Source organism: Lygodium microphyllum, chromosome 8, assembly GCF_053477565.2.
Source record: "Lygodium microphyllum isolate KBCC chromosome 8, Lygodium_microphyllum_v1.1.10, whole genome shotgun sequence".
NCBI lineage: Eukaryota > Viridiplantae > Streptophyta > Polypodiopsida > Schizaeales > Lygodiaceae > Lygodium > Lygodium microphyllum.
The window spans coordinates 61277644-61293501 of record NC_141142.1 but is presented as its reverse complement, the minus strand read 5'-3'; the positions used below and the strand labels follow the sequence as shown (position 1 = coordinate 61293501).

Genomic DNA, 15858 nt, shown 5'->3' with positions numbered 1-15858 from the left:
TAGCAGTCAATCTCCATCTGTGACACTACCATTCAGTATTTTGATACAATTCTAGAAATTAACTTCCATCTGTGATGCTACCCTGTTGTCTGAAAGAATTCTGGTGTGAGGAATAATGCTCAGCTGCTGCCCAGAGATAGAAACCCACAAACTCTCTTGAATATATCCTTTTTGTGCAAGCTGACATCTGTCTGTGACCCAATTGCTCCCCAAAGTAACTATTTGTTTTTTGAGCCGGGTGCCTAATCAAGCTCAAACGCAGAACCTTTGCCAATAGCTTATGATTTGGCTACTTCCTTCAGGAACATGTTCCTTGGAAGACTCCGCTTACCACCCAAATGACAGAGTGTGGGTAGGCACCTAGCACCCGGTCTCAGGGGTCCAAGTAGTGTTGGACTCTCACCTAGCACCTCGTCTCAGGGTTCCAGGTAGTGTTGGACTCTCACCAGCTAAAACCAGCTCAGGGGTCCAAGTACCTAGCGCCCCGTCTCAAGGGTAGTGCTGGACTCTCACCAACTAAAACCGCCAATCCCAGCAGATTCCCTTAAAGGGATGCCATATCCCAAGCTTGGGCATCAGGTCGAAGCCAAAGTAACTATCATTGTGCCATGAAATTAATCCTAAGAAGAGCTCCAAACCTCATGCACTTTGGGGCAAGCCCAAAGACTTTGTCTCTATCTACTCTACCTCTTCACATCTAGCCATAAACAATTGGGATCTTGGCACATCCAAGCCTTAAACCAATTGCTAGACTCCTATGTCAAAAGATGATGTGCCAGTGAGACAATAGGGTTTGCGGGGAGGAACACGGAGTGAACTCGGCAAACATGGGGAAGAGAAGGGAAGAGAGAAGAAACTCTGATGAATGGAATGATGAAGACCTGAATCATGGAGTGAATGTGATACAAGGGAACAAGGGTGCCGTAGCACAAGGAAGATAATGAACATAGCCACGAACTGCAATGTCCTCCTGAAGGGGTATGAGGGCAGTGGAGAGACTGGAGGGAAGAGATGATGGACTGAATGAATCAACTGTGAGGAATGAATGAGAGAGTGGCCTATAAATAGGCACAGTCAGTCTAGGATAGCACCCCTTTTTAGGGCTACAAACCCTAAACGCAAAATGCAGAAACGCAAAAAACGCAAACTGCGAGTGAAGGGTGAAGGATTTCTCAACACCCCCTCTTAGGCCCAAAAAGGGGAACAAGACAAGAGTGAGGTGGAGATGCAATGCTACATGTTGAAGAATGCTCATGCAACAAGTGCCACTTGGACAGTGTCCCTCATGGGGAAATTGTTCAATTGCCCAAGCACCCTAGTACAAAGATGATGAGAACATGCAACGCATAGGAGGAATGTCAGACTTTGTGTAGTGCCGAGAACCATAAGGATATGCCCGTACTCAATCTCGGAAGATGGCTCCATGCTAACCAAGGGACGAAGAAGATACACCCTGTAATCTGACAATACCACATGAAACGAGACCTTTGAAGATAATCAAGAGACAAGATAAGTTGTAGAACCCGAAACTCAACCTCAACAGAGAAGTCAGTAGATCTGTGGCTCCATGCTATAAGGAATACGAAGGCCTAGTCACCAAGTCGCTGCTGAAGGCCCAAGGGCCCTGATCTAGGTAGATCCTCTAGATCCTGGGTATGAGTAGAGAAAATGACTACTCAAAGGAGAGTCACTCCTCAAAAGTAAAAGGTGGTGGTGTGTGAAGAACTTCATGGCTCATAAGGTCCCTCGTTGAATCGGTAGGAGTAGAAGTAGGAGCCCTCTCTAAAGCCGAAGAAGAACTAGAAGCCCCCTCTGAGGACGAAGTAAGAAAATCCTCCTCTGAATCCTAGTCTGAGAGAGAAAGGGAATCCAACCACTCATGGCTCACCGACTATGAAACACTTGATGACAAAGGAAGTGCCACCGATCGTGCCAAAGAAGGTATTTGGGGCTCGCAAGAAGAAGCTAGGCGCCCCTTTTTGGGACTGCAAACCCTAAACGCAAAACGCAAAAACGCAAAAATGCAAACTATGGGTGAAGGGTAAAGGGTTTCTCAATACTATGTACCACAACCCAAAGCATGTGTTTATGCTAGTACAAGTGTCACACTGATCCTGCTCATTTCAATCATCGTCCCTAGCTTGGTACTAAAACCAAAAAAGGAAACATCTGAAGGTCTCTTTAGGAAGGCATCCCTTCAAACCCACTCTCTTGGATCCCATATAATCTCTAAAGGTTTGAAGGGGCCTCCTCTGATAAGCCCAGTGTTACAAGATGTGGTACATCAAGAAGCCTGAAGATTAAGCATCTAGAACATTTGAAGGCAAAGCAGAGGACCACAATCTAGGTCCCTTTATGGCATATATTACAACATGGTGCTAGAAGTCTGGGGAGGTGGCCATGACTGATAGAGGCAAATTGGTCCCAAATGAGAATGGATATGCAAAAAATGAGAAATGCAGCCATGTCTCATGTAAAGTGCAGCAGGCAGCAAACATACAGATATGTTGTGTAAGCATGACCACTGGATTCATGCACCAGTAAAAAACGGCCACTAGCTGTCTGCTAGCTGAGATTGGCACTTTTGAAAAGAGTACAGTACTCACTCCTGCCACAAGCACAAAACACAGACAGCAGAGAAACCCCTCCCCAGTCATGCCCGTTTGGAATTCATGATCTAAAGCTTGAAATAGATTAAACAGGAGCATTCAACAAACATTCCAGAAGCACAAATACAGCTCTGCCTGGGTGCAACCACCGCTCAACAATTCAAACAAGTGAATATAGGTCCCTTTACCCACATCCTTGAATCCAAATTTTGGTGGGTCACAAATGGACATGCCCTAGAAACCCTGTTTTCCAATAGAAACAGCCAGTGCACCTAGCCAGAGCATTAAATATGGTACTACCAACATTCAACACGTGTGAGCATCAAATTCCAGTAGGAATTTTCCTTCATTTATTGCATTTTGCCGCATGGTAACAACACGAATCTACGCATACCATAACAGTTGCCTGTGCACCAAAGCAGCATTGTTGCAACTTGCACCTACACATCATGACACTTGAAGAGCACACAAACCTGTTTTGGCCATATTGCAGATAATGTACTCCTAAGTTCCAACCGCTTCTGACCTAGCTCTTTCAAATTCTCCATAAACTTGAGTTCTTGTTGTTTCTTTTGATTTAAGGAAGCTTCCAAGCGAGTTAAAAACCTGTTAAGAATGATAATAATGCATTTCATACCTCACATTGGCACCAATGTTCCTTACTGAATCTTTGAAATACTATCTTATATCGATCCATCAATAAAGAAGATTGTAGGAATTTACATACTTCCTATAAATATAATGAAGTTAGAACTTCCTTGCAGTTTGTACACATGCACCAACAACTTCAGTGATCCTTTGTGAGATTAACTATGCTTGTGTCTGTGCCATTATACAAAAACGGACTTCCTTGTAGTATGTACACATGCTCGAATGACTTTATACCCCCTATTTTATGAGATTCTAAGTTCTAAGAAACTATGCTTGTGTCCATGTCATTATACATAAATTGACCACGAAGCAAAATAAAGAAGCCATTTCAATTAAAATCTTAACCCAACATTCAGAAATGAATTCAGTCTTAGGACATACTAAAACTATTGTGAACATATGACACTACAGTGTGAATTTGGATAAGGTGGATTTAATAATGTGCCCATTTTTAATATAGCATGCTATTCTCAACCTTGCTCATCCAGTTAAAAATGTCTAAGGTTTATGTCTAGTCCTATTATCGCCTGCATCGTAGATTCTAGATTGCAAAAAATGCTAATTATGCATGAAACCCCCTCCGAAATCTGCACACAGCACCTCCACATCGCTGCATATTGTGCCAAAATGACAGCGGCACTAGTCAAAGCATGGATTCCTCCCTAATTCCTTCATAAGCATCTCCTCTAGCAGTGCATGGAAAAAGGAGGGTTTTTGTTAGGGTTACTAGCACAGAGAGAGAGAGAGAGAGAGAGAGAGAGAGAGAGAGAGAGAGAGTTCCCGGTCCTGGTGGAGGGCCACTGTGATGGAGGGCTGGTTGAACAAGACCCCCTTCAAATGTAAAGTCTTTCTTTGGAGAGTGATGATTGGTGGTCTTCCGCTTGCGTCGGCTCTTTCCAAGCGACGAATCTCCAATGGCAGCTGTTTCTTTTGCACCACTGCTGTGGAATCAGCCCGCCACAGATTTATTTCTTGCCCCGTCGCAAAAAAAGTCTGGTTCTTTTTGTCGGCTATTTGGCAAGGAGCGGTTGGATTCACCCTGCGCCCCTTTGATTGGGTTTTCGGCCAGCCCAAATACCCCACTCCTGCACAGCCACATATGAAACTCATGTATCATTTTCTTCGTTATTCGGGCTGTTGGCATAACTGGACCATTAGGAATGCTTTTCTTTTTGACTCCGCCTATAATGTTCAGCGACATATTGCGAGGCTTAAGGGCCTTTTGTATTGGCAGTTGGATCTTCTCCGGCATTCTGATTTGCTCTCTAGGGAGGACTTCCGTCCCTGGCTTATGGCAATTTCATCTGCCCCCTTGCCATAATTTGTAACTTGTAGCACTTAGCCCCTTTTCACATGATGGCCTGGATTGGCGTCATGTATCTTGTAATCAAGTTATCTTGTACTTTTTTTCGTAATTAATACAATTACCTTTTACGAAAAAAAGAGAGAGAGAGCGTGTGTGTGTGAGAAAGAGTGAGAAAAAGTAAAAAAAAAAGATACTCAACCCACCCCTCCTAGGCACCGCCTCACCTTGAGGGTGTCAAGATTCATCTCATCCCATTCCCCCCATCCACTACATAGATTTCCCTCTTGCTCACGAGAGAGAGAGAAAGAGAGAGAGATCTAGAGAGAGAGAGAGAGAGAGAGAGAGAGAGAGAGAGACAGAGAGAGAGAGAGAGAGAGCGATGGCGGAACTGGCTCCCCCCTGACCTGGTGACATGCGTCCTGCCCTGTGTGCTGCGGGAGATCTCCCCTCAGTCCAGCGTGGGGTTCGTTCTGCCCTGACGACAACATCTCGCCCTGCCAACCTTCCCGCCCTGACACCCTGCTGTGCTATCTTGCCCTAACACTTTGCTCTACAATGGCCATTGCTACGCCAATCTTCCTATGCCCATCTGCCCTGGGAGCTCGCCTGTGTTCCTGCGACTGTTGACAGGCTTGAAGGTCATCTTACTTGCAGATCGTGGCTCTACATCTGACCTGCACAAGGTCTGTTCGTGGCATCCTGCTTTGCTTTCGGGCAGACTGTGGCAGCAGAGAGAGAGAGAGCACCTTGTAAATAGCTTCAGATCTCTTGTTAAAGTGGTGATACAACATGGCTGGTCTGGACATGGCCTTTATTGACCAAACGGTGGGAGCCCTTGGTCCGGATTCTGAAACAAAGGAACCAGAGGATATGGTTCCTTGCACAAAGGAGATGCCACCTGGTCCTGACTTCCAGCCTGCGGGCAAACGCACCAAGCATACTTCGGAAGATACAATGGGTCATCAGGAACGTTCTTATGCTCAGGTTGCTTCTGATTCTGTGGATTCTCAAGATGTTGACTGAGAGCATTTGTTGGAGTTTTGGTAATTATGTTCAATATAATCATGAAGCGTTTTCTGACTCTGCAACTGAACATGTTCTGGAAGCCACTGTGGATCCTAAAAATGTTTGGTGCTCATTCTCAGTGTTTTATGAACGTGCTGTTATACTCTTCTTCACTGGTAGAATCCCACTGCTTTCTTATATTCGCCAGTGGCTGCAAAGTCTACTACAAGGGGAGTGTGTTGAAGAGATTTTTGTTGGGCCCCGAGGCTTTTATGAGGTGCTATTGAAATCCGAAAAGCACCGTGCCGATTTGCTGACTAAACTGCCATTGTTCTTTGATCGCTGTTTGGTTCATGTTGTGCCATGGCGCCCAATGGTAGATTTTCAGCGCTTGCTTCAACCCGAATGCCCGGTGTGGGTTGAAGTGAAAAACTATTCGGCTGTCTCTTGGCCACTATTAAAGGATGCCATGGCCGTTGTGGGCACTGTTTTGGTTTCCTCGAGCCTAAGGGCCACGAATCGTAACCGTTTGTGTATGTTATGGGACACTGCTCAAAAAAGGCCTTCTTGGTTACGTCTTAATTGCTCTGGCATGCATCCTTTGCACTTTCGTTTGAAATAGGATAACTTTGCAGGGCATTGTTTTTCGTGTGGAAAATTGGGGCATTTTATGGCCGAATGTCCAGCGAAGCAACTGACTTTAGATGCTGAGCATGTTTTGCCTCCCATGGAAGATATGGTGCTTGATGCTCCGTCGCAGGATGCGACCCAACCACCTAAAGTTTTGGATAAAGGCAAACAACATGTTTCGGGTTTGGATTCCTGTGGCAATGACTGGGTAGATGTACGTACCAAAAAAGATAAAAGGTTTGATGCTGGCATGGCGGATACTGTGCCTAATGCTTCACAAGATTCCTTGCGTACTTATATGCGCAGGAAAGACATGTCTTCAAAGCACACTACTCATGCTATGGTTTCTTCTGCTCCTCGCAATCAGCCCACTAGGAAAGTATATACGGATGGTCCAAAGGGCCCACCTGCTAAGTTGGCTTTTGATGCTAGAGGTAACGTGATTACCCCATGGGATCGTTGTTATCCCTGTTCCATCCCCAAGACAGTGGATACACCGTCTACCTCTAAATCTGGCCATCTGAATTCTTTTGCCGTGTTAGCTGATTTTTTGGATGAGGGAGTCCTTGATATTCTAGCAAAAAATATTAAATCGAGGCAAGCTTTGCCTCGTTCCTAATTTTCTTTTTTGAATACACATGAAGATAGCCACGTGGAATGCGCGAGGCAGTTGTTCTCGCAATAAACAACATGCCATGTGGAGTTTATTACATGAGAATCAATGGGATGTCTTGTGTGATGTTGAGCACAAGAGTCACAGTGAAGCAGGAAAAGTTGTGGATTGCCATGGGTTTCACTTGTTTTATGCAGGGACACATGCCATGCATTATTCTGGTGTGCTTATGATTGTACATGAGAAATATCAGCCTGTTCTTATTAAAAATGATGTACATGGTCGTTTTGTGGTGATTAAAGTTTTATTTGAAGGAGAGATCTTATGGTTAATTAGGCTCTATGCTCCAAATGATCCTTTATCCCGCCGGGATCTTTCGAATACTTTGCAAACCTCCTTGTCACTTGGCAGACGGGGTTTTTTTATGGGGGATTTTAATATGTGTGTTGATCCTTCACAATCCACATCAGAGCATTCGGTAATAGACGCTCCGAAAGCCGTGTGTGGAATGTGTTTGCTCTTGCCGTACTTAAACAAGATCTCTGGTCATGGCTACACCCTTCTTCTACAGGGTTTACTTTTCATTCTGCACAATATACAACTACATGGTCGCGGTTGGACCGTATGTACATCATACAGGATGATGCTTTTCTTCCTGAGATGCTTGAAATGAAAGTGTTGCAGCAATATGTCTTCTCGGACCATTTTCCTCTACAGCGTGAGATGCTTGTACAACCCATTGCACCTTCTAAGCAATTTCCGGATAGACTCCCTTTGCGTTTCAACTCGTCTTATTTGAAGCATTCAATCTTTCAGGGTTATATGCAGCAATTGATTGATAGATTTTTATTGGACCTCTCCTCTGAGGGCAATGCTTCTTTTGAATGATTGCTCTCTAATGTGCAGCGGGTTGTTCGGCAGTATGGGATCCATCATGCCTCTCTTTGTCAGCGGCGTCAACAAGCAACGGAGGAATTATTGGCTTTGGTTCGTTCTCTACTGGTGGAGACTCCAAATGATGTATTTCTGCTGCCATTGGCTATGTGTTTCACTGATCTTATTAAAGAGTTTCAATTGAATTCTTATCAGTAGGCCAAATTGCAAAATTTGACTGAGAATTTGCAAGATAGTGCTTGTCAAACTCATAAGTTCTTTCGAGCTCTCCATGCATCTCTTGCTCGAGAGAATATGACTAGACTCCAGGATGCAGAAGGTCAAATGGTCCCTAATGCTCAGACTATTGTGAATATGTGTAGGAATTGTTTTCTAGACCTTCTTGGCTCTACTCCTTCACCTTCTGACCAAATTACTCATGCCCGCTCAGTTTTCTATGATTTGGTCCGCAATTAGGTTCCACATGACATGCAAACTACTTTGGAGACACATATTCGTGACGCCGAGGTTATGGATGTTTTGTTACACTTGCCCAAGGATAAAAGTCCCGGTTGGGATGGTCTCACCAATGCATTCTTTGAGGTTTTTGCTACCCGACTAGTGAAACCATTGACGGCTATGTTTCAGCAAGTTTGGGAAACGGGGTTCATGCCTTCCTCATGGAAAGAAGGACTTATCAAACTGCTTCCAAAAGTTCCTTCGCCGTCTATGTTGAAACATTGGCGACCAATTTCTTTGATGGGTTCTATGCATAAAATCTTTTCTAAAGTGATGGCGAATTGGCTCCATAAGCATCTTCCTGCCATTGTGCATCCTCTTCAATATGGTTTCATTAAGGGTCGAAACATTCTGCATAATGTCTTAAATGTACAAATGGCTAATGATTATGCAAGTCACTCTAATCAGGAGGTGGTATTGATTCAATTCGACCTGGAAAAGGCTTTTGATTATTTAGACTGGTCTTTCATTGCAGAACTTATGTCTACTATGGGCTTTGGTACTCGGATGTCTCGTTTGATCTACACCATTAGTGCTGCGGCTTCTTCGCGAGTAATGCTGAATGGTGGTGTTACCGAGCCATTTGTTCTTGCACGCCCTGTGAGACAGGGTTGACCTTTCAGTCCTCTCTTTTTTTCCCTTGCGACTCATCCAGTTCTTTCGATGTTATCTCATATGGCAGCTTCTACTCAATTGGCTGGATTGTCTCTTCCTTTTGGACAGCACTTCATTAGTCAATCCTTGGCTGATGACAACTTTATGATTTTGCGTGCGGACAAGGATAATCTTCGCAAAGCATTAGATGTTTGGACTCTCTTTAGTCATGCTTCTGGTCTTCATATCAATGCTTTGAAATCAATCATTCTCAGTTGCACGGAGTCAGATTTGCAGTCATTAGACTGGCAGGGAATGGTTGTTCCCCGTGGTTTCATTGTCAGGCATCTTGGGTACCCTTTGGGTGTTGATGTTCGGCCAAAGCAACTACTACAGTGGATTTCACAGAAATTGGCAGCTAAGTTTCTATATTGGAAGTCACAGGCTTGGCCCTTACATTTTCGCCTCAAAGTGGCTCAGACAATTATGTTGCCAATGCTCATATATTTCTTGCCATTGCTGCCTTGGACTACTACTACATTGAATGCTCTTACTCAGTACATTCGTTTCATGTTATGGAAGAAGGACTCCTTGCATGCAGGCATTTCATGGATTTCTTGGTCGCATGCATGTACCCCCAAACGCATGGGTGGTGGGGCTATTTTGGATGCCGAAACTCATATGCTGGCACTTCGTTGGTCTCTTTTTCGTGCCATGTGCTTGGATCATCACCCGTGGGTCTTTATAGCCCGTTATTTTCTTGAGGATCACGTGGGCTTGTGCATGGTAATACCCAAATTCGGAGCTCTTGGTGGCATGTTCTTAATGCAGACTCTCGATTTTCTAATCCTTCATCATCCCTACTTGCTCATTTGGTATGTTTCTGGAAATTGGTTCTCCAGAAGGCTCAGTGGCATCCAGTGGAGGACCACTTAGCTACTAACTCTTTTCAACTGGAATCGTTGGCAGCCTCGCGATTACTTTCTTGGGAAGGCAAACATGAGCTCAGACCGAAATTTAACCGCATGGCACGTTTGGGGTTGACTTCAATTTTGCAGATGCCACCCTTGCCAGTCGCAATGTGTTGATATCGTTTCGTACAGCAAGGAGGCATTTCAGGATCCCTCGTGGATATCTTGATTTATGGGGACAGCTTTTGATGGCGCTTCAGAGCAGACAACCCTTTCCTGCCCTTGCTTCGGATCGTCCCTGGCAGGACTGGGACCTTGGAAGCCGGCTGAATTTGGAAAAGGCCTCAGCTAACCGGGTGTATCATCTTCTGATTAAAGATCATCAATGGCTGGTTACTAAAGCTAATATTGTATGGGGATTGCGTAAATCTCAATCATGGTGGAAGGTAACTGTGATGGAGGGTTGGTTGAACAAGACACCTTTCAAATGCAAGGTCTTTCTTTGGAGAGTGATGATTGGTGGTCTTCCTCTTGCTTCAGCCCTTTCCAAGCGTGGAATCTCCAACGGCAATTATTTCTTTTGCACCAAGAGTGTGGAATCGGCCCGTCATCGATTTATTTCTTGCCCTCTCACTAAGAAAATCTGGTCACTCTTGTCAGCGGCTTGGTGAGCTGTGGTTGGTTTCTCGCTAAGCCCTTTTGATTGGGTTTTTGTGCGGCCCGAATACCCCACACCTGCACAGTCGCATATGAAGATCTTGTTTCACTTTCTTAGATACTGGGGCTATTGGCACAATTGGACCATTCGGAATGCTTTTCTTTTTGATTCAGCCTCTAATGTTCAGGAACATATTGCTAGGCTTAAAGTCTCTTGCATTGGCAGATAGATCTCATTCGGCACTCTAACTTACTCGCTCGGAAGGACTTGCTTCCCTGGCATATGGCAATTTCCTCTGCGTCTTTGCTATGACTTTTAGTACTTTATAAATATAACATCCATTACGAAAAAAAAAGAGAGAGAGAGATCTATTAATGTCCGTCTCTAGAAGGCCAAAATGGCCTATGAGACCATAACTAATACAATTAGCATCACCATCTCTCATGAAGAATAAAACAGAATTATGTCTAGGTCTACATGATAAATTGAAATGGAAAATGAAGAATATGGAAAACTAAGAAATTGAAAAGAGTATACAATATCTCCCTCTCATTCTATGGAATCCACCAAGACTTCGCAAGCTACCTCCTCAACTGACTCGACGTGGTAATCTTCGTCTGTAAAGAGCAATTGTGATGTGAATGTGTCACATATGAGCATACCTTTGTTGCTGAGTAAGTACCCTAGGGTCTCATGCTCTACATAACAATGTAGCTCTTTCTACTGTCATGCCACTTGATGATGTCCATTGATGGCACCTATCAGTAGGAGATATAGTGTCTAAGGTGGCGGTGGCCAAGGGGTCAGCCATATTGAAAATTTTGTAATTGCTCTCTAGAGGGGTGGATGTGACTGGGGTCCAAACATCTCTTGTCCTCATAGTCCATCTTCCATCTCAATGGTCCAAAGCCCTCCTTAAAGAGGCAATGGTGGTGGCCTCAAATATCATAGTATACAATGCATCTACAAATGTACTGTTCCTCCGTCTCTACCTCCCATCCACAAAGCTGGCATATCCTCTCATTTGCTACAACACTGGGAAAGTTGTAAGAAGCGACATCGGGAAACCATCCTGGGAAAGTTGTAAGAAGCAACATTGGTATTGTACCATCTTCGTGCCTAATAGAAAAGGGGCCTTGGACCAAGTCCTCTCTATCTCCACTTTAGTGATGTCTGCTCTGATCACTCTATTCAATTCTAAACAGCTGAGACTCAATGTGGAACAATCAAGACTATAATCAAATAGTGGCAATCTATTTATATTCGTGCCATGCAAGTTCAGCCACGTGTTGCTGCCACAACACCCCCCACTCCCCCCAAAAGCTCCGCCTTAGCAACAAGCTTCTCCCTTCACTCTCCACATCGCACATCTACCACCACCACTCGACCACCACCCACCCCCAACATCATCATCTCCTCTCCCTTTGCTTGTCACTTGATGGTCGAAGCAACCATTGCTCCAACTCACTGTGGAGAAATCCTCTAAATCCAAAAAGCACAAAAACAATTATACAACAGAGCACAGACTGATAAATTCAGAACATAGTTAGGGTTAGGTTTAGGGTAACATAGAGACACTAAACACAATCAATAATAAAGTGAATGAATAATGAATATATAGTGCTCATGCAACAAACACACTATGCAGTGAATACTGAACCTCGAACTCTCGTATCTCTGGGATCATGGCAAAGGTTATGAGCTGTAGAGTGTATCGTACTCCGAACGGATCTCGAATCATGCAAAGGCAACTCCGAGTTGATCACTAGCAAACGCAGCCAAGGCAGATTGGATCTGATATAGAGGGCATTGCGAGAGAGAGAGAGAGAGCAAAAATGTAGGAACCTAAGGAGAGAGAGAATTTGAACAACTCTTAGGTGCAAACACAACAGATAGAGGTGAGAAAATACCATGGCAACAGCCAAAAACTGCAAACACAACATTCAAAGGAGAGAGAAGATCAAGGCGACAGCTGCTAGCTGATGGTCATAGCAACAACTATAAGCGACAGCACCAAACTGTAGTGACAACTGCTCGGACTTTTTGCAACAGCTGCAAACAGGAAAGGAAGGCTAGAATCAAGTACATGATGGTAGCAGATGACTCGTAGAAGCTCTGATCGCGATGTCCTTCGCAAATGGGGTATGGGCAGCAAAGATATGGCTCCTAAAACCTACAAAAATGAGATGAAGGGAGAGTAATCGGCTGCATGTCTATTTATATAAAGTTTAGGGTCAATTAGGCATGTTTTGAGACTCTTTAAGTCAAGCTAATGAATTTCTAGATCAACACCCCCCTCTCAGGTCCAAAACTCAACCATGAGAAATAAGTCGTTGAGATATGTTTTCTTTTAACCCAAGGTGTCCCACTCCAAAGCAGCTAGGCATCGGGCAAAAGGCGCACATGGACTACCCAATGACCTACCAATACTATAGAGACAATGGTTATCTTACAAAGTTAGCCCAAGTGATCAACCCAAAGAGCCCAGGGCATCGAACCAAGGGTGCTCATCGGCTACCCAAGGCCTATCAAATCCTGCAAAGATGGATGGAATCAATGCTGGACTTTTTGATCTTTTTTTTTAAAGGGCATCTGGTGTGATTTGTTCAAAAGATAGCATTAAGTGATAGTTGTGAATCACTTTTCGTTCCATCGACTCTGTAACCAGCCTTCCTCCTAGGATGGGTGGTAAACCGCTAATTACAACTTAATTCCAACAGCAAACAATAAATGCAAATCTGAAAATACAAATTTGCCTACTGATCTTAGACAAGGTACACCCGATTGGCCCCAAATTTGGCACCCCTTTCGGTATTTCTTTAGCTTTATTGAAGCAAAGTTTGATTTACAATGCGATTCTCCCAATCCCCTTCGCAATCCAAACTCCCCTTGTTGTCCAAAGTGACCAGCAAAGTGACCAACAAGTCTTCAATCCGTTTTGCCCCTTGATTCGCACACTTAATTGCCCTTCACCCACTTCGAGGAGATGAAAAATGCCCCAAATCCAATTCTTTCCTAGTCCCTCCACTTGAATAGGCTAAAAACTGCTTTAGCCCTCTTGAATCCAAGACTTGGAGCTTCCAATTTCTGATACGCTTCCTGAGGCTCTACTGAACCCTAATTTCTACTGTAAATTAGGGTTTACAACAAAGAATTTCGCAATTTCTCAACCTCCAAGGGTCCAAATGCTGAGATCTTCGGAGCAAGGCTATGAAATGACCAGAAGATGAGAGAGAAAGCTGTAGAGAGAGAAAAATCAGAGTTTCTTTGCAAAAAATTGAAGAAATTTTTTCATTTACTACTGTTGCCTTGTCTCAATAGCTTGTAGATCCAAGGAATTGAACAAAATCAGCCAATTACTGTTGTTGCCCTGTCTCAACAGCCTGTAGATGCTATCACTTGCTATTGATTGGTCTTCTACGGCCCCTACCTGCCTCACAAGGTCCTCCAATGGCACTAGCAGCATCTCCTCCCTCTCTCTAGCAAGCTGAATACACTAAAAATCCCTCTCTCTAGCCTCTAAAGACGTTTTTTCAGTCTTGCATGGGCAGTTTTGACAAGTCGCATCCTTCCCAAATGGATTTTTCAACATTATCTATATATAAATATTACTTTTCAATGTTCAAATAATGAAAATTAATCTATTAATTATTTTAGTGCCCTGAAAAATAATCTGACTGGCCAATAATTAAATTAGCTAGGCATCTTCCACTCCCGAGTCTCTCTGTGAGGTGTTACTGAGGTTAGACTAAATTTACAAACCCGGGACCCGAGGAAGTCACCGGATGTCATCTCTCTGTGCCACATCTCTGGTGTCACCAACTGACACTTATGGCCAAATGAATGGCCTAGGCAAACAATTGACACCAGATACCACCAAGTATATGTGCAACATAAATTACCGCAACTTTTGCCTTTGACATCCGGTAACTTCCTCGGATCCCGAGTTTGTAAATTTAGTCTAACCCCAGTAACACCTTACATGTGCAACATTTACTTAACTGTGTGATTAAAAATTAACCCACATGTTAAGTGAGGTTTTCAACAACACATGTCCTCATGACAGCCCTCCCTCTTGAAATCCTTGCAATCGTCTTCAATTGCACTACCAAATGCATCATAAGCAAAGTACTACACTGGAATTTCCAAAGGGCATCATAGTCAATACAACATTGCTCACTGTTGTTCAATCATTCCATATGCCCAACATATGCTGAAAATAACCAACCAACATAACATAAGATAAGACTCACAAAAAATCTCAAAAACATTGCCAGATCATCATGTGACACGTCTATTTCTCACGAGCTCAAGTCATCTGGCAAAACCAAACCATAGCATAGCATAACCAAGCGTAAATCATCGCTAAAACATCAAAGGCATCATAGCATATACTCTTGTCCATGGAACTAGATGTAAACCATTAAAAACCGAGCATAATCTAATCATCAACTGATCACTTGCTGATATGAGAACTGATCACAAGCTGCTACAAATGTGACCCAAAGTAATCACAGACTCATTGCAAAAACGGACCAGCAATCACTGCAAAAACTGATCCAAAAAGAGACCATAAACAGTTCTCAAGCTGATCAAAAGCTAAGATGAAACTTATCAGAGTTTTTGTCTCGAAGTTGAGGCAAAATTCATGCCAATTTGATCATAAGCTTATGCACAAGTATAGTTCCAGTGCCCGGGTGAAACACATACTCATTTGCATACATCTCACAGTGACTAGTACACTAAGTAGTGACCTCATGGCAAACATATTGTCAACGCATTACCTTGGATGCATGTTCAATACATCCAAGATCCACTATATATGAGAGCTGTCCATAACTGGAGAAGCGGAGGTGTTAGCTCCCTCACAAGCATCAGGTAATACTCCGGATCTCTGCTTTTCTAAACCTGATTGAGCCCAAAACTAAATCTGTCTCTAATTGAAAGGCATCTAGGTAAAGTTGCAACAACTAAGGATGCTCTACCAAGTCATCCTCTTCCATCCATTTGGCATCCATTTGTGAATAATTCTAAAATTTCACCAAGTATCTCCTCGAAACTTTACCTTTGACCTTTCTTTCCCTATGTACCAAAATCTGCTCAGCTACCAAAATCTCATCTAGCTCCTCAACCTCATGCTAAATTTTAGGAGACATATCCTCTGGCACATCACCATGAAAAGGACTCAACAAACTGACATGAAAGGCATTGTGTATCCGTCAATGTGGAGGTAATTTCAGCCGATATGCCACATCGTTGATCTTCTCCAACACCTAGAAGGGCCCATAGTAGCTCATACTCAACTTCAGATACAATCTTTCTCTTCCTTTCATCTTTTTCAACCTTGCCTTTCCAAAACACAGCAATACATAATCACTCTCTACAAACTTAAAGCACACCTATGGTGATCAACTGCCCTCTTTTGCTTTTCTTGCAATCTCTGAAGTGCATATTTTATCTTTGCATAGGCTACATCCAAGTTTTCCACA

General features: G+C 43.5%; 1 protein-coding gene across 3 annotated transcripts in view; it reads right to left on the bottom strand.

Moving 5' to 3' along the window:
• The window catches only part of LOC148032366 (CDK5RAP3 protein homolog), a 170839-nt gene that overhangs the window by 46163 nt on the left and 108818 nt on the right, over positions 1-15858 (bottom strand). For 2 of the 3 annotated variants that reach the window (XM_087683013.1, XM_087683014.1), the window contains exon 9: positions 3083-3215. The exons of the other annotated variant lie outside the window; for it this stretch is intronic. In XM_087683013.1, coding sequence (XP_087539139.1) covers positions 3083-3215 — 133 coding nt within the window. The remainder of the gene's footprint in view (positions 1-3082; positions 3216-15858) is intronic. 3 annotated transcript variants of the gene reach the window in all.